This window comes from Mastigoproctus giganteus, chromosome 2, assembly GCF_048544385.1.
Source record: "Mastigoproctus giganteus isolate SK-2022 chromosome 2, ASM4854438v1, whole genome shotgun sequence".
Taxonomy (NCBI): Eukaryota; Metazoa; Arthropoda; class Arachnida; order Uropygi; family Thelyphonidae; genus Mastigoproctus; species Mastigoproctus giganteus.
In genome coordinates, this window is record NC_143576.1 from 102511961 (window position 1) to 102532478 (window position 20518).

The following is a 20518-nucleotide window of genomic DNA, read 5'->3' on the forward strand; positions in this document are numbered from 1 at the left end:
ACTTACTGTTTGTATGCCCTGATGTATTCAGTTGCAGAGTAATTTTTGTAAACAACAGGACTTGTCAAAGTTAATTACTGTAGACACCCACTTCTCTCCATAACGAGAGATGCGATAAAAGAGTACATCAGTGAAACACTAATTACAAATAGCTATGTCTCGGGGGGGGGGATGTAGCTACTGTTCATCAAGTGTGTTACATTAGTTACAAAGTAAATTTTTGCAAACAACACACAACATCCTTCCCTCCACTAGATGTTACACTTACGGATAGCAAAACTGCTGAGGGTTAAATCTAGACAAAAATATACATGAACTGACAAGTGATTTATGGAGAAATCACAAGACATCACTTCAGCACTGCAATAGGACACAGTTTGGTTTTATTTAATTTTCTAAACCGTGTAAATTCTTGGGTATCAGAAATAAATACATGGCAAGTAATACACTGATTAGTAAATCAGTAAGACTGAAGTAATGGCCACCAAAAAAAAATTATACACTCGAAGAAAATTAAAGATTATTTAAATAGTTGAGAGTGGCAAAACAAATTGCAGTGTATTTTGCAAGTGCAGAATTCAAGAAGAACGATCCATGGTTGGATGAATGAGGAAGAAAAACTGTTCATTCGTAGACTCCAGAAAAGATGAAGTAGGCCGCCAAAGAAAGAAAACTAGACTTTCAGAAAACAGTTGTGTGGACCAAAGTGCATACAAGTGGTTTCTACAGAAGTGTAATGAAGGAGTATTAATAAATGGAGTAATTTTGAAAGCACAGGTACTTAAATTTCATAAACTTTGGTGATAATGAAACATTTAAAGCTTCTGAAGGATGACTTTTAGATGTTCGTAATGAGATATCTCAGGTTAGTCTTGTAAGTGAACATTTGGTGACATTACAGCAGCAGAAGCATTTCCTGAATTTATGTGTAATGTGATTCACAGATGTAAAGTTGTACAGCTGTGACGAAATAGCACTGTACTATAAACTTGTCCCTGACAAGTAAATGAATATTAAAAAGGCACCAACAAAGCAGGTGTGAAAACTATCACAGAGAAAGAGAGAGGGAGAATTACTGCATCGGTAAAAGTTGAAGTCCCTAGTGTTTTAAGTACATCAGCACGAAATCTCTACCTGTGATTTATATAAAATAGCTCCAACATTTGGATGATGAGTGATATTTTTGCTTCATGGTTTAAAAGTGAGTTTGTACCATCAGTGAGATGCCACTTGTTTTCCAAAAGACTTGAAGAAAAGGCTCTGTTACTGTTGGATCACTGCTCAGCTTATCCTTCAGCTAATGTCCTGAAGATGGCAAGATCAAATTCAAGATTGTTTCTGCCAAGGAACACAACTGCACTAATTCAGCCCATTGATCAAGGCATTATTCGAGCCTTCAAAGTTTATATTGTGGTGACTACTTGCTGGTGTTGCGTACTCATAAATTCAAGTTTTAGAATTTCTGAAAACTGAGAATTTCTGATGTTGCATACTATATTGGAATAGCGCAGGAAGAAGTAAGCTCAACAGCAATTGAAAACTGCTGTCAAAAATGTATTTTTGAAATGTCAAAGAATATATTTCAAAAATGTGTTGGAAAAGATGAGATCACTAATAATTATCTGGAGTTAGCAGCATTTTCAGAACACGAAGCAAAGGCTGCTTGTAATGTACTTGGTTAGTAGTCTTGGAGCAAATGTCCTGGCTGCTTTGATCGAGGTGGATGGGGAAGCTCCAGTTGCACATTACATGAGTGAGGAAGAAATTGCAGCCTACGTGAACAGTGGAAGACAATCAACAAACAGACGGCCAGTGACATAGAGTGCCTCAGAAGATAATGTGGATGACTTGTGGAAGGAAAAAGCAATACTTGAAAATGTTAATGAGATGATGGTATGGTAAAATGCCAGTGTGATAGTGAACATCTTTATTGCATATGATCACTATTAAAAATTATGTACCAAAACAAAATGGTTTCATAGCTCTGGAAAACCAAATTTCATGAATATTTCAGAATAGATGCGTAAAATTAACTCCACAACAGCATTGTGTATTAGTAGAATGTAAAGAGAAATGTAATGATATAATCTATCTTTCAGTCTATATACTCATAAAGCAATCGTAAATAAAGTATTTATTTACTAAGTAAAGTGTATTTGTGTTAAAAAAAATTGGGGAAAATGGTAAAAAATTTTTGCTATAGTAGTCGCAAATGATGCTGAAAAGCAACTTATATAGCATCAGCCAAAAAAAAAAAAAAAAAAGTTTAGTTCTTCCTTGAATTTATTCAAACTGTCCACTTCCACAACAGCAGATGGAAGCCTGTTGTAGCAAATCAACCACCTGCTGGCTGAAGGGAAAGAATGCCATTCACATTCAGCGTACCCAATCCATTCAAGGTCTTAAACACCTAAATCAGATCACACTGCAGGTGCCTAGTCTCCAGAAACAGTAATTACAGAACACCCTTTCGTTCCCTTTGCCAATCTAGTTGATTTCTACATCCTTCCTAAAGTGAGGCCTCTAGACCTGTATACAATACTCAAGATGCATCCTAACCATTGCCTTGTACAAAGGGATAGTAGCTTCCTTCTCCCTACTAGCAAACTTCCTGTATATCTTTGACAAAATTCCAAGAGCTGTCCTGGCCCCCATCTGCACTGTTCAGAGAACTTCCTATCTGACTGCACAATTATCCTAAAGTATTTTTCATTTTCCTGTACCCCAAGTGTAATAATACATAGTTAGTATGTTAATCTGGGATTACTGCTACCCATATGCAGAAGCTTGCATTTAACAATGTTAAACTTCAACTATCATTTCTCTGCCTAATTTTTCTAGATCTTGTTGGAGTAGTGTGCTTTGATTACTGTCATGATCTGCCCTGCCAACCTTTGTATCATCTGCAAACTTAGACATTGAGCCTGATATACCTTCACCAATATCATTAATAAATATGGAAAATTACAGTCGGTCCAGCACTTGAATACTGGGGGACTCCACTACTAACATTATTCCCCAAAGAGTGTTCATTAATAATCAGTCTTCACATACTCAAACCATCCCTTAAGTATAACATTGCCCTTAATGCCATACTGCTCCAATTTATACTGCTGTCTTTTATGTGCAACAGTATCAAAAGCCTTCCTGAAATCCAAGTATATGATATCAAAATTATTTTTTGCATCCAGTTCCTTGGTCACCGCATCATAGTAGCTCCTTAACAAATACATGTTGTGATTGCAGTATAATTGCATTCCTGTCCAAGTAGTCCTGCTTTACTTCTTTAACCTTCTGATGACCAGGTGGGGGGTCACTATGTGACCCCAATGTACTTTTTTTTACAATATTTTTCTCAATTAATGTCTTAGTGGCTTCGTTATTTTTTTAGCTGAATTTTTCACCTTTTTCCAAATCTCTATTGGGTAATTGCTTAAATTTAAATATCTAACTTAGAAAAAATAATTTCTTGATTGGGGTCACTAGTTATAACATAGTTAATCATTATAGAGTGCAGTTATTCATTTGTGCACTTTTTGTACTATTCAGGGCATTAGCATTAGGAGAGGCATATGATGCAAGAAAGCAAGCTTATTCAGCATCAGCCAAAAAAACAAAAAAAAAAAAAACAAAAACACACCATTCCCTCGAAATACCTGTCCAGTTGAGCCTTAAATTTGTTTAGGCTATTAACTTCAACAACAAGTGATGGAAGTCGGTTCCACCAACCAACCACCCGCTAGCCAAAGGCAAATTTCCGCACATCTATCCGACATCCGTCCTTCCTCAGTTTGAATTTATGCCCTCTGAGCCGATTATTCTGAGCAAGATGAAGAATCCCATTGGCATTGAGCATGCTCAAACCATTCAAAGCCTTATACACCTCTATCAGATCACCTCGCCAGTGCCTAGTCTCCAGACTCTGTAATTTGCAAAACTTAAGCCTTTCTTCGTAAGAGCAACCCTTTGTTCCATTCACTAATCTTGTTGCCCTTCTCTGTACCCGTTCCAGCAGCTCTACATCCTTCTTGAAATGAGGCCTCCAGACCTGTATACAGTACTCAAGATGTGGCCTAACCATTGCCTTATACAAGGGAATAATCACCTCCTTATCCCTGCTAGAAAAATTCCTGTATATCATTGACAAGACACCATGAGCTACTCTTGCAGCTCGTCTGCACTTCTCAGAGAACTTCATATCTGCCTTCACAATTACCCCCAGGTCCTTTTCATTCTCCACCACTGTCAGTGTAGTACCGCAGAGTTGATACGTTGCTCTGGGGTTACTGTTTCCCATATGTAGTACTTTACATTTGTCAATGTTAAACTTCATTTGCCACCTCTCAGCCCATCTGTTCAACCTTTCCAGATCCTGTTGCAGCAGCATAGCATCAGTGGTGTCCTTAACAACCCTGCCAACCTTTGTATCATCTGCAAACTTGGACATTAAACTTGATATCCCATCATCAATATCATTCATAAACACCGAAAACAACAACGGACCCAACACTGAACCCTGAGGAACTCCACTAATAACATTAGTCCACGTTGAGCAGTGTCCATTGATTATCACTCTCTGTCTTCTGCCACTCAACCATCCCCTTATCCATAGCAGCAATTTGCCTCCAATGCCACACTGCTCCAATTTGTGCAGCAGTCTTCCATGTGCAACAGTATCAAAAGCCTTTCTAAGATCCAAATATATAATATCAAAGTTGTTCCCTGCATCTAGTTCTTTTGCGACTTCATCATAGTATCCAATAAAATTGGTCAGGCAAGACCTGCCCTTAACAAAACCATGCTGCGTCTGAGCTATAACTGAATTCTTGTCTAGATGATCCTGCAGTGCTTCTTTAACCAGTGCCTCCATTAATTTACCTGGAACAGAAGTTAAACTAACAGGTCTATAATTACTTGTGTCAGCTTTTGATCCTCCTTTGTGAATTGGGGTTACATTTGCACATCTCCAGTCTATGGATACCTCCCCTGAGTCCAAAGAAGCTCTCATAATTATGGCTAGGGGTTTGCTTACTTCCTTTGCTGCCTCCTTTAATATAACTCGATAGATCCCATCCACCCCAGGTGCCTTTTTTATGTTTATCCTCAACAATCTCTCCTCCACTTTCCTCTCAGTTATTACAAAATCATCCAGCTCACTGCCAATGTTTACTTTACCTACATCATTCTCCTTCCTGAATAACTCCTCATGCGTGAATGTAGATGCAAAATACTTGTTTAGATTGTTAGCCACCTGAGCAGGATCCTCAACTGTTGAACCATCAATATCCAGTGGACCAATCTGATTCATCCCTTTCCTTCTTGAGGTTAAATAGGTAAAGAACTCTTTTCTGTTTTTCTTTGCATCCTTTGCCAAGGATTTTTCGTAGTCTGCCTTTGCCTGCCTAATCTCCTTTGTGACTTGGTTACAGACCAACTTATATCTATCATAGGCTTCCGTGTCACCCATTAATTTGTATGTATCCCATGCATTTTTCTTCTCTGCCACATGTCTCATTAGTTCATCTGACAACCATTTAGGCCTAAACCTTGAACAATATTTCTTAGTTGGTACGTAAAGCCTGGTAGCCTCCAAGATTAGTTCCTTGAATGCTTCCCATTTTGAGTTTGCTGTTGGTAACATCATCAGTTGGTCCCACTGTATAGAATTTAAATACTGTCTCAGACCATCATAGTCGCCTTTACGAAAACAAAAACCCTTCCCTTTACCTCTGATGGTAGTTACCTCCTTGAGTAAATCCCACTTCAACACACTGTGATCACTGCCACCTAGTGGTTCATTTATCTGCAGATTCTTAATGCATGAAGTGTGTGGCATGCTTGAAAGTGTGTTAGGACATGTTGTGACATGTTTGTTTTGTTGCTCACAGCGTAATATTCTCGCATGCTTGATTTTGGCAGTCCGTAGCTAGACGAAGTCATGCATCTGAAGCCGAACTTGAAAAGTTTGTAAACGAAGAGTTTGAGGATATTCCTGATGAACTGGAATTGTCGGAAGTTGAAGATGTGTTACGGGAAAACATTTCATAAAGCCAAAGGCAACAAATTAGCAATTCATCCAACGAAGACTGTGAAAACAATAATTCTGTACCTGCTGATAATGAATTATCTGACGATGGAAGTGAAAATAATTCTTCAAATACAATTTTGACTAAAGATGGCACTCGGTGGTCAAAAAACAAACCATTTGCAAGAAGATATCTTGCAACAAACATATTGAACAAAAAACCCAGACCTATAGTGAGAGGATTATGACACCCATAGAAGCATTCGACTTATTCATCACTGACGAAATTTTGGATATACTTATTCAAGAAACCAATTGTAAAGCTCTCTCTCTAAAAGGTGATGAATGGAAGCAAGTAAGTCGTTTAGAAATTAAAGCAGTCATGGGCCTGTTGATTATTGCTGGTTCACTCAAAGCATGTCAGGAACCCATTCTAGAATTATGGAGCCACAGAAATCCTGCATTGCAATGTGTGATTGTTTTCTGCAACTATGACACGCACTAGAATGAAGGACTTTCTCAGATTCATTAGATTTGACAATATAGAGACTCACCACAATGCACTAACTTACTCGAGAAGAGAATAAGTTAGCAGCAATTGAGAATATATTCCGCATGTTTGTTTTGAATTTAAAAAAAAAGCTCATATTCCTGGTGGCAACTTATGCATTGATGAGTAGCTTGTCCCATTCCGTGGCCAGTGTTCATTTTGTGTTTATATGAAATCCAAATCGTCCAGGTATGGGATAAAGATATGGACCTCATGTAATGTAGAAGATTCTTATTGCTGGAACATGCAAATTTATACTGGAATGATTGGTGCACCCGAAAAGGAACAGGGCAAGAGAGTAGAATTAGATTTGGTAGGTTTGTCTTCAGGTTATGGAGTTACTACCGATAACCTCTTTACATCTCTTGCTCTTGCACAAGAATTATTGAAGCAGGGTAAAACACTAAATGGAACTATGCAGCTCAATTGAAAAGAGGTGTTCCTCAAGAATTTTGCCCAAATAGAAATCGTACAGTGCACTCAACTAATGCTGTATTTACTAAGGATGCCATGATGATTTCCTATGTTTTTAAGAAAAATAAGTCTTACTATCAACTCAGCACTTTGATTTGAATATATCAGATGAAACAACTGGTTTCAAACCCCAAGTGATACTAGACTACAATAAGTGCAAAGGGGCTGTAGACACTTGGATTGCATAGTTGGAGAATATACGTGCTCCCATAACACTAAGCATTAGCCATTGGTGATATTTTTCCATATTCTGAATTTGGCAGCAGTTAATGGATTTGTTCTGTACACAAAGAAATACGAAGATTGCAAAAAAGGTAAAACTTTAGAAGGCACCTATTTCTTGAAGAATTAGGAATGAATTTGGTAAAACCACTAATAGCTGTGCATTCTCTAGAATGGCTACCCAAATACATTAGGGCACCTCCGTAGCCAGGTGGGAAGGAGCAGCAGTGCGTAGCACACGCTCTTGATTAGACCGGGGTTCGAGCCCGTCACCACCAAATACGGAGGATGCGGAAAGGTCAGGGAATGACCACCGCATATGCTGGAGCAATATGGTCTTAGTTGCTAATGCTCCTAAAAATCAAATAACAACAACAGTAACAACAACCAAATACATTAAAATTGCTATTAGTGATTTTGGAAACTGAGAATGCCAAGGAAAAACAGGAACCATGTAGGCAAAATAAAACACCTGGAACTTGTGCGAAATGTAGTCACTGTACTGCGTGCCCCAGGAACCTTGATAACCATAGTGATGAAGTGCTTCACAAGAAATTCTTGAATGGAAAGAGTCTACTGGAGATCTTGTTCTGATGCAAGTGCCAAATCCTGAAGTCCACCTTTTTTGGCTGTTTTCTCTGAACAGCATCACATAATTGCTGTAGAATTGTTTTGTGGTGTTTTGTTCCACCATACAGAACAAATTCATAATAATAATGAGTCAAAAAAATAAAAAGTAGATTAGTGTTATCTTCACATTTTGTTTTACTGCTTTGGACCTTGGTGAAGACCCAGCCTTGACTGTGATGACCTTTTTATATTTTGTTTTTTTTCTGAATGTCGTAGACCTTTGATTTGTTACCAGTAATGATGAAAGAAATAGTGCGGGTCAGCAGGAGCCAGTATGTTGAAGAAGATCCTGATGTGTGAGACCTTGCCATTCAAATCATTGGTTTTTGAAGTTAAAGGGTGGCCAGAGTGAGGATCATCTTCATCTTGGACAAGTGGTCCTCTTGAATCCAAAAAAAAAAAAAAAATATCTTTCAATGGCCAATGCTGAGCTTTTTGGGTAGAACTGAAGGAAAATAGGTACCAGGGTGCGTGGGGGGGAGACTGTTGTGGGGTTCTGTTGCATGTTTTCCCTAATGTCAGACAAAATTTGATCCACTGCTCAGCAAAATGACCTAATTTAAAATGCAGTGAAATATATAAAACACCTTATATTCAATGTACACTAATTCAGACTGATGCAAATAAATGGGTAATTCCTGCATTACTATGTCTAAGTGAATCACACCTACATTTGTTTCAGTAAAATGTTTCAGCTCTGTGGCACCATAAACGTCTTGATCACACCTCACATAGTTGATAAACTTGTTTTTATCAACAACACTGACTTAGTTATAAGTCTTTGTTGTCTATAAAATAGTTTCTTTAGTTATTTCAGGGAATAACTGATAATTTTGCCAATTTTGTTTTTAAAATTCACTTCAATATGGAATTATTAGATGGTTTCTTTAGCATCTGCCCTCAGTAGAATCAGCTATGCTTACACATTTGGATGTAAAATAATTTTACTTTTATTTCAGTATTAAATTACATCTAAAATTGTTCCTTTCTATATATAGATAACTGAGTTAGAAACAGAAGTACGGAATCTGACTCACGAACGTGAGCAGTTGTTAGGAAAAGTGCACTTAATTACAAGCAATGGTTATCGTTTAGAAAAACAATGTTGTAGCCTTCAGAATCAATGTGAGAAACTCAAAAAGGAGCTCTTAGCAAACTCGGAAACCAGTACCAGCAATAACTTTTCATCCGAGATCAGAGTATGTTATTTGTTATTTTCATTATTGTAAATGTTAATTCTAATGGTAATTTATTCGTTATTAAATGATCCTCTTGATGTGAAAAGATGGTTTTATTGAAACATGTATCAATCCCTTTTTTGGGGATTCTCTTCAGTGGATGTTAATTAAAAAAATTGTACATCAAGTAATGCAAGTACAGTGGATTCTGGTTATTTGGGCCACCGGTTAATCGGGGCAGCCGTTTATTTGGGGCAAATCTTAAAAAACAGAAACCAATCGAGAAAATAGCCAGGGTTTACTTCGCTTAATTGGGACAGGATGCCGTTTAATCGGGGCAGGAGACTGTAGCACTGTAGATTACCCTACAATTGTCTCCGATGGTACCATGTGGTTCAGTCGAAATTCTGGAGGTCACAACCATAAAACAATAAAAACAATTAGCAGTCACCTGTTTATTGGGCGTTTCTATTAGTAAAATCTATCATAAATGGACAGTAAACTCGATCTTATTGAATTTGCAATAATACCGACAGCTGGAATTCTGTGGGTTGTTATGGTGAAATGTGTTTACACTTCCACGAAATCTTCACTCATATAAAAAAATTAATTTTCAGATCTTCTCTTCATTCGTATTTTTTAAAGCTTTGTAACTCGTTACTCCGTTTTCACTTGCACGTATTGTGTTACTTGCAATTTGTGTGTGCCGTGTTCTTTGTTACTGTTTGCTTATCTTTTTACAGTTTTAAATTTTAACCCCTACCCACAAATGTCAGTGAACAGAAATGTCAACTAGTTAGTATGTACATATTATAGTACGTATTAATTATTCCAATTATCACATGTTCTTCCGATTTTCACATATCATTTAATTTGTAAGGTAATAAAGGGTAAATTTGTGCTTAATATATCTTTGCTTTTATAGCCTGTGGATAATATTCCTCCTATTTTCGCTAATTAGAATCGCTGTTTAATAGAATTAAAATTCAATTCACAAACGTGATCACAATGACCGGCGCTTACTGCACATCGTATAGTGAACTGTACTTTACTATGGTGACTCCATCGTAACGTGATTTGATTGTACAGTGAACCAATTGTAAACGGGGGGGGGGCACATTGTATTTTTAACTATTTACGTGAAACTTCGGATAATTGGGGCAGCCGCTTAATTGGGCCAAAATGCACTAGTCCCGATGTATCCCAAATAACTGGAATGGACTGTAGTATTATAGGTACATTTATTTGGGTTTTATGTACTTCATTTACTTATAAATGAAGTACATAAATCTACTTTTCCTGATTAATTTTATATATGTATATAATTAAGGTTAAAATCTTTTACAAAATTGAAACAGGTACCTGCAATTTGACCTGAAGTGTTAAGGGCTTTGAAAGGATTGAGATAATTAAATGCTAATGTCATCCTTACTCTTTTACAGACAACAATGGCGACAAAGTGACATTAAATTTATATTGAAAAACTGTTGCAGGATAGATGTGCTGTAATTTGCTTTCAGCCAGAGATCAATTGATTTTTGGAACAAACTTCCATCTTCCATGGTCCTTGAGGTTGTCACAGACATTCTCTCAGATATTCCAGACAAGCTGTACTTGCTACCTGGGAGTCTAAACGCTGATGGAACTGATATTCGGGTGACACTCAAGTCAAGTGGACCCAATTTCGGCGAAGTCCGGACGGTCTGTGACAGCCAAATCCTCTGCTTGCACCTTCACGATGGTGGGACTATTAGTAATTAGCATTAGCATTAGTAGAGGCATTTGATGCAAGAAAGCAAGCTTATGCAGCATCAGCCAAAAAAAAAAAAACCCACTTCCACTTCACCCCTCTGTTCGTTCAAAATACCTGTCCAGCTGAGCCTTACACTTATTTAGGCTGTCAACCTCCACCACAAGGGATGGAAGTCTGTTCCACCAACCAACCACCTGCTGGCTAAAGGCAAATTTCCGCACGTCTATCCGACATCTGTCTTTCCTCAATTTGAATTTATGCCCTCTCAGGTGATTTTTCTGAGCTAGAGGAAAAATCCCATCAGCATTGAGCATGCTTAAACCATTCAAGGCTTTATACACCTCTATCAGATCACCTCGCTGGTGCCTAGTCTCCAGACACTGTAATTTGCAAAACTTAAGCCTTTCTTCGTAAGAGCACCCCTTTGTTCCATTCACTAATCTTGTTGCCCTTCTCTGTACTCGTTCCAGCAGCTCTACATCCTTCTTGAAATGAGGCCTCCAGACCTGTATACAGTACTCTAGGTGTGGCCTGACCATCGCCTTATACAATGGAATAATCACCTCCTTATCCCTGCTGGAAAAATTCCTGTATATCATTGACAATACTCCATGAGCTACTCTTGCAGCCCGTCTGCACTGCTCAGAGAACTTCATATCTGCCTGCACAACCACCCGCAAGTCCCTTTCATTCTCTACCACTGTCAGTGTAGTACCACAAAGTTGATACGTTGCTCTGGGGTTGCTGTTTCCCATGTGTAGTACTTTACATTTGTCAATGTAAAACTTCATTTGCCACCTCTCAGCCCATCTGCTCAACCTTTCCAGATCCTGTTGCAGCAGCATAGTGTCAGTAGTCTCCTTGACAACCCTGCCAACCTTTGTATCGTCTGCAAACTTGGACATTAAGCCCGATATACCATCATCAATATCATTTATAAATACAGAAAACAATAATGGACCCAACACTGAGCCCTGAGGAACTCCACTAATAACATCAGTCCACGATGAGCTAATAACATCACTAATAACTCCACTAATAACATCAGTCCACTAATACCATCAGTCCACGATAACTGGAATGGACTGTAGTATTATAGGTGCATTTATTTGGGTAGATTTATGTACTTCATTTACTTATAAATGAAGTACATAAATCTACTTTTCCTGATTAATTTTATATATGTATATAATTAAGGTTAAAATCTTTTACAAAATTGAAACAGGTACCTGCAATTTGACCTGAAGTGTTAAGGGCTTTGAAAGGATTGAGATAATTAAATGCTAATGTCATCCTTACTCTTTTACAGACAATGGCGACAAAGTGACATTAAATTTATATTGAAAAACTGTTGCAGGATAGATGTGCTGTAATTTGCTTTCAGCCAGAGATCAATTGATTTTTGGAACAAACTTCCATCTTCCATGGTCCTTGAGGTTGTCACAGACATTCTCTCAGATATTCCAGACAAGCTGTACTTGCTACCTGGGAGTCTAAAACGCTGATGGAACTGATATTCGGGTGACACTCAAGTCAAGTGGACCCAATTTCGGCGAAGTCCGGACGGTCTGTGACAGCCAAATCCTCTGCTTGCACCTTCACGATGGTGGGACTATTAGTAATCCTGGGTATAACCTCCATGCACAAGTACATGGTGGGTGACCACCCAGGTGTGAACCAACGTAAGCAGGGGTCGAGGTGTGGCGCCCACACCACATGGAGGAACGCCGCCCCTCTATGTTACCAGGCAGTACTAGGTGGAAGATGACTCTCATCAACCAGTGAAATACCACCACTTTGCTTATTGGAGGCTTGAAGTGGTGGAACCCATGTTTAGTCTCTAGAGCTAAGTTCCGGTCAACCCTTCCCTATCTCTTCCATCATGCAGTATGATTGATGACTTTTGAGGTTATGATGAACGTCGTGGCGAGATCCAATATTCCTTACATTTCGAGGGTACAGCTCTAAAACGGTTTTCGCAGGCTGGCCGCTAGTTAGTACACCGGACCGGACCTATTGGTAACTCTCTAGGAGGCTTCCGGATCAGCTAGTGTATAATCTTGCTACCTCTACTCTGCCAGATAATGACTGGAGGGAGTCCGAGTAGTGTGTATGCGGGGAGCATTGTCGAGGCCATGTTATGTCAAGGATCTGGGTATATTCTTACCAGGTGTGCGCCATATCCAAAAATTTCATTACTTCATACAGCATGTCCCACCCACTTCTTCTTACTATTGAATACACCATGAATTGTCAAACTAATAGAGCAAGCTTATCTGCGAAAAGATCTAAACCTCCCAAGGACTTCCTAATTCATTTCACAAATATACGTGGTCTCAATTCTAATCTCAACAATGTCTATTTCCACTTGCAGTCTGCCAAACCTCATGTACTTTTTCTGACAGAATCTCAGTTATCGGTTGATTCAACTACTGCTCATCTCAGATGCCCAAATTATTCGCTGTATGATTCCTTTTGCTTCAAAGGTGGTACTTGTGCATATGTCCGTTCTGATATTCCCTGTCAGAGACTTAGCAATTTGGAATCTCCTCTCTTTGATCTTCTCTGGCTTGAAATTTCTCTACCTCATTGTGTCAAATTCATCTGTTGTCTCTACCGTTCTCCCAACTCGACTAATCACATTTGAGCTCTTTGACTTCCTCTCGTTGCAACTTGACTTTCTCCAGTCCAACTCTCCTAACAGTGAGGTAATTTTCCTTGGTGATTTCCTTGGTTCACAACCCCAGCTGGCTTCCGTTTTCTAGTCACACCGACCCAGCAGGTAGAGATGCTGAGGCTTTTGCAATTACTAATGACCTAGCACAGATTGTTCATTTACCTAGAAGAATACCGGACAATCCTAATCATACAGCCAATACGCTTGATCTTTTTCTCACAAACAACCCTTCTAGGTACACGGTCGAAGTGAGAGCTCCCTAGGCACTTCAGATCACAACTTGGTGATTGTCTCTTCTCCAATGGAACCTTTATCTCGTGGCTATTCCAAACCTCGTGTTGTTTGGCATTACAAGAATGCAAAATGGGATGACCTGCGAGACTTCTTTTCTTCTTTTCCTTGGTCGGATTACTGTTTCAAAAGTTCTGATGTCAACGTTTGCTCAGATCGTGTCATTGAAATTATTCTTGCAGGAATGGAATCCTTTATCCCACACTCCACTTTAAAATCTCGTCCTTTATCTAAACCTTGGTTTTCCAATAAATGTGCTAAGGCTGTCCAAGAGAAGAATGATATCGTAATTGGCTTGTTTCTAATTCTTCAGTTTCATTTTCTGCCTACACCAAAGCTCGCAACAATTGTAAAGCAGTTATTAATCAGTCCAAACTAGAGTTTGAACAGGCTAAGAGTAGAAAACTTGCTTCTTGCCCTAATGGTAGCCGAGCATTCTGGTCTCTTGCCAAAGCTATTGGCCGCAACTTTTGCCCATCTCTGCTCCCACCTCTGTCCAAACCAGATGGTTCTGTTGTCACTTCAGCCAAGGATAAAGCTGACCTGCTAGCATCCCATTTTTCTTTGAGCTCATGTATTAATGATCTTGGTAAAACACCTCCCACCATTCCCAACACACTCCATTCAATGCCTCCTGTGGTCTTCCATCAAAAGGATATCAGAAGGATTTTGATGAATCTCGATGCTAAGAAAGCTCCAGGTCCTGATGGTATTTCTCCACTTGTTCTCAAAACCTGTGCTCCTGAACTTACTCCTATTCTTTGCCGCCTTTTTTCACTTTCTTATTCTAAAGGTGTTTTTCCTTCTGCCTGGAAATTTGCTCATATCCAGCCAGTTCCTAAAAAGGGTGACAAATCCCTCCCATCCAATTATCGTCCCATTGCAATTACTTCTACTCTTTCTAAAGTAATGGAGAAATCAATTAACCGCCAACTCTTAAACTACCTTGAAACCTTCCGTCTGATCAACAATCACCAGTATGGATTCCGTCAGTGTCGATCCACTGGTGATATTCTGGCTTATGTTACCCATTTATGGACTAATTCAATGGAAAGGTTTGGTGAAACACAAATAGTTGCTCTTGACATCTCAAAGGCTTTTGATCGTGTTTGGCATAAAGGTCTTATAAACAAGCTTCCATCTTATGGTTTGCCAACTGTTTTTAGTAATTGGTTATCCAGTTTTCTCTCTGATCGCTCACTGAGGGTGATGGTAGATGGCTCTCTGTCTTCTAACTTCTCCACTAATGCTGGTGTCCCCCACTCTTTTCCTCTTGTATATCAATGGCCTTCTTCCATTGACTGGAAATCCTATCCTTAGTTTTGCCGATGATAACACATTGCATTCAACTTTCCATTTTGAGAAACCTTGTCCTGCTCAATCAGCTTCAACTTCTCGAAAATCTGCTACCAATTCCTTAAATGCCGATCTTCAGGTAATTCTCCAGTGGGGCAAAGACAACTTAGTTGATTTCAACCCTTCTAAAACTCAGTCTTGTCTTATATCTCGCAAAAAGGTTTCTTCTGCTCCTATGCTTATCTTTAGTGACACTCCAATTTCTAGGCAAAAGCATATATCTCTTTTGGGGATTACCCTGACTTGTAATCTCTCTTGGCACAAGCACATTACAAATATTGCTTCCTCTGCATCTAAAAAACTTGGTTTTCTCTTTCGCTCTCGGCATTACTTTTCTTCCAAACAGCTGCTCACTCTGTATAAATCGCAAATCCGCCCTGCCATGGAATATTGTTCCCACATCTGGGGTGCTGCCCCCAAAACCTCTCTCAGGCTTCTTGATTCCATTCAGAAGAGGGCAGTTAGGTTAATTAATGATTCATCTCTAACAGAGTCTCTCCACTCGCTGTCTCATAGACGCACTGTTTCTGCTGCATGCCTCTTCTACAGATACTTCCATGGGCACTGTTCTTCTGAATTAGCTTCTATAATTCCCGCTCTCTCTTTCAAAACAGTCCGAACACATGCTGCCACCAGCCAACATCCATTTACTGTCCCACAGAACCAACTTTTCATTTTCCTCATTTATTCATTCAACTGCTGTTTTCTGGAACAACGTTCCTTCATATGTATTTCCTGAAAATTACAATCTACAGAAGTTCAAGTCCAATGTCAACAAATATCTTCTTTCGTCTTCTCAACCTCCAACCCAAGCACGGTACTAAGTACTATAAGTTCTAATACCTCTCGGTGTTTGGGGTTCACATAAAAAAAAAAAAAAAAAAATCTGGATGTGGAATTGGGTAGTTAGGATGAAAGAGATGAGATGGGTAGTGTGTTCTCCCCCCCCCCCCCGTTTTCTTTTGCTGATGCTGTATAAGCTTGCTTGTTTCCATCGTTTATCACTACTATTATTAATCAGTTTGTATTAGCATCCAAAGTTTCTCTCCTTCATTTAGGGAAGTTCTATACATGTCATTATGTGGTCATAAATGGCATAGAAAGCCACATTATTCTCTCCATTAGTTTCTCCTTCCCACAGCTTGGTATTTTTGGAATGTTTTCTTTTGCAGTTTCTTAGTTTTCCATAAGACTAATCTACATTTGTTTTATGAATCTTACATGTAAACATAGTTGCTGTGGATTGGTGGAGGTAGGGGTGTGTGAACCTAATGATTTATTTTAGCTCGAGATTGCTCTTGAAATAGGCAGTCCTGTTTTCAGGTATTCTTGTTTAATTTTTCTTGTAAACTAACGGTGGTGTGTTTGGGAGGGGAGTGTAATTGGCTGGGATATAAACTCATAGATGGTCTGATTTTGGCTTTGAATTGACAAAGGGAATGTCCACAAACTTTGACTCTCCTATTCAGATGGGTCTTGCCAAAAGTAGAAGGGAATCACCAAGAAAGAGAAGAATGATGATATCCAGCTCAGGACCCTGAGTGTGCCAAGTAATTCATTGTACTAGTGTACAGTGAATTATTTCATTGTACTAGTGTACAATGAAATAATTCGTACTGGTCTGGAGGCCTCATATTAGGAAGGATGTAGAGTTGGTGAGGGGAACGAAGGGGTTCTCTTACCAAGAAAGGCTTAAGTTCTGCAAATTGCAGCAGCTGGAGACAAGGCGATCTGATTCAGGTGTTTAAGGCCTGAGTGGGTTGAGCATGCTGAATTCTGATGGGATTCTTCCGCTTGCTTAGATTATAAACCTAAGGGGGCATAAATTCAAATTGAGGAAAGATAGTTGTAGAATAGATGTGTGGAAATTTGCCTTTAGCCAGTGGGTGGTTAATTGGTGGAAACTTCCATCTGTCATTGTGGAAGTTAATAGCTTAAATAAATGCAAGGAGGAACTGGACAAACATTTTAAAGGGAATGGATGTATGAAATTTTTTTTTTTTTTTTTTTTTTGCTGATGCTACATAAGCATTTGCACTTGCTTTCTTGCATCACATGCCTCAATTAATACTACTAATAATCAAAAAAGTCAGTTAAAGTGGGGAATCATAAAGCTTTTATTAGTTTGATTATATACACATACATTCAATTCATAAAAATTAGTAATTTCATTTGTTTAGATGATTAAAGGCAATGTTTCTCAGTATAGTTCCTCCACCTTATTTTTTTATAAACATTGCATTGTTTATACAGTGCACCCTAGATATAACACAGGTGTCAGGTGACAACTTTTAATACCTGCATTATAAGTAAAGCATATTAGAGCCAAAACATTTTACCATTTTTTTCTTCCCATTTTTTTTTTAATACAAATACACTTTACTTAGCAACTTCCATCTGTCATTGTGGAAGTTAATAGCTTAAATAAATGCAAGGAGGAACTGGACAAACATTTTAAAGGGAATGGATGTATGAATTTTTTTTTTTTTTTTTTTTTGCTGATGCCACATAAGCATTTGCACTTGCTTTCTTGCATCACATGCCTCAATTAATACTACTAATAATCAAAAAAGTCAGTTAAAGTATGTGTATATAATTCAATAATTCAATATAATCATAAATGTATGTGTATATAATTCAAAATTTATTATTTTGAATTATATACACATACATTCAATTCATAAAAATTAGTAATTTAATTTGTTTAGATGATTAAAGGCAATGTTTCTCAGTATAGTTCCTCCACCTTATTTTTTTTATAAACATTGCATTGTTTATACAGTGCACCCTAGATATAACACAGGTGTCAGGTGACAACTTTTAATACCTGCATTATCAGTAAAGCATATTAGAGCCAAAACATTTTACCATTTTTTTCTTCCCATTTTTTTTTAATACAAATACACTTTACTTAGCCAATAAATACTTTATTTGATAATGTTTTATGAGTATATAGACTAAAAGACATAAGGTTTACCTTTCCCTTTACATTCAACTAATACACAATGCTATCATGGACCTAACATCCATTGTGAAATAGTCACAAAATTTAGTTTTTCGGAACTAATGACAGCATTTTGTTTCAGTACATAATTCTTAACAATGGTCATATGCAATAAATAAAGATGTTCACTATCACTCTGACATTTTACAATACCATCTCATTAATGTTTTTAAGCACCTGGTTAATTTCTGTTGCTTTTTCCTTCCACAAGTCATCTTCCGAGTCACTCCCTGTGTCACTAGCCTTCTGTTTGTTGATTATCTTCCACTGTTCACATAGGCTGCGATTTCTTCCTCACTCATGTAATGCGCAGCTGAAGCTTCCACATCCACCTCAATCAAAGCTGCCAGGACATTTGCTCCAAGTACGTTACAAGCAGCCTTAGCTTCATGTGTTGAAAATGCTGCTAACTCCAGCTAATTATTAATGATCTCATATTTTCCAATACATTTTTGACAGCAGTTTTCAATTGCTATTGAGCTTACTTTTTCCTACACTAATCCAATATAGTATGCAACATTGTCAATGTTAATGTTTTCAGAAATTCTAGAACTTGAATTTCTGAGTTCACAACACCAGCAAGTAGTTCACCACAATATAAGCATTGAAGGCTCGAATAATGCCCTGATCTATGGGCTGAATTAGTGCAGTTGTGTTCCTTGGCAGAATTGCGACTGTGTTCTTGTAATTTTTTGATTTTAGGACATCAGCCGAAGGTTGAGCTGGGCAGCGATTCAACAGTAACAGAGCTTTTCCTTCAAGTTTTCTGGTAGGAAAGTGATGTCTCACCAATGGTACAAACTTGCTTTCAAACCATGAAGCAAAAATATCACTCATCGTGCAAGTGTCAGGGCTATTTTTATAAATCACAAGTAAAGATTTCATGTTGATGTGCTTAAAATACCAGGGACTTCGGCTTTGACCAATGCACCATAGGTTTAGCTTGTGATTTCCAGTCTTGTTTGTGCAACATAATACAGTAATTCTCTCTGCGTTACTTTTTTTCATGCCCACTTTATGTTGGGAGCCTTGTTAATATCTAGTGACTTGGGGACAAGTTTATAGTACAGTACTGTTTCAAAAGTCATTCTTCAGAAGTTTTAAATGTGTCATCATCTCCACCAACTAGCTTATAAAATTTAAGTGCCTGTGCTTTCAAAATTACTCCATTTTTCAGTATTCCTTCACTACACTTCTGTAGAAACCACTTTGAATAAGCTTTGGTCCACATGACTGTTTTCACAATAGTGTAGCCTTAAATTGATATGTTATTATTATTATTATTAGCCATATGGTGCAAGGAAGCCTGAGGTTTATGCTGCACAGGCGGGGAAAAAAAAAAAAAAAAATTTCCCTATTACCCTGAGAGAAAGAGAGAGGAGTAGAAAGGAATCACCAAGAAGGAGAAGAATGATGATATCCAGCTCAGGACCCTGGGTGTTTAAGGCTTTGAATGAAATGAGCAAGATCACTGCTGATGGCATTCTTCCTCTTGCTCAGACTACACACAAAAGGGAGGGAACATAAATTCAAATTGGGGAAGGATGGTTGCAGGATAGGTTTGCCTTCAGCCAGTGTATGGTGTTTCATTGGAACAAATTTCCATCTGGTGTTGAGGTAGTTTGAAATTCAAAGAAGAACTAGAAAAACTATTGAAGAGAATAGACAGGTGATGTGGGAAGTTTTTTTTTTTTTTTTTTTTTTTTGCTGATGATCAGCTTGCTTTCTTACATACCAGGTCTTTTTTTATTTTCCACCACCCCTAGTGTAGTATCACACAGTTGGTATGGTAATCTGGGATTACTGCTTACTCATGTGTAGTACTTTGCATTTGCCAATACTAAACCTGAATTGTCATTTCTCAGGCCAACTGTCTAATTTTTCTAGATCCTGTTGCAGTAACATACTGTCATTAATCATCCTGCCAATCTTTGTATTATACGCAAACTTAGACATTAAGTCTGATATACTTTTATCAATATCATTAATAAATACTGAAAACAACAATGGGCCCAGCACCGAACTCCCAGGGAATTCTGCTGACAACATTAGTTCGTGAAGGGCAGTGTCCATTAATAACAACTATCTTTTCCTCTCAGCCATCCCTTCATTAACTTGCCCTTAATGCCACAATTTGTACAGCAGTGTGGCATTAAGGCATCTTTTATGTGCAACAGTATCATAAGCTCTCCTGAAATCAAAGTATATATAAAAATTATTTTTTGCATCCAGTTCTTTTGTTACTGCATCATAGTATCCAATCAAATTGGTCAGACAAAATCCAGGTCTTTTGTCAAACCCATGCTGTGACTGAAGTATAACTGCACTCCTATATAGATGGTCCTGCATTACTTCTTT

General features: G+C 38.2%; 1 protein-coding gene across 1 annotated transcript in view; it reads left to right on the plus strand.

Annotated features, from left to right (window-relative positions):
• The first annotated feature begins 6269 nt into the window (after positions 1-6269).
• The window catches only part of LOC150089469 (uncharacterized), a 39071-nt gene continuing 24822 nt past the window's right edge, over positions 6270-20518 (plus strand). The window contains exons 1-2 of the mRNA XM_090389994.1: positions 6270-6380; positions 8900-9100. Of these exons, the coding sequence (XP_090246120.1) occupies positions 6270-6380; positions 8900-9100 (312 nt within the window). The remainder of the gene's footprint in view (positions 6381-8899; positions 9101-20518) is intronic.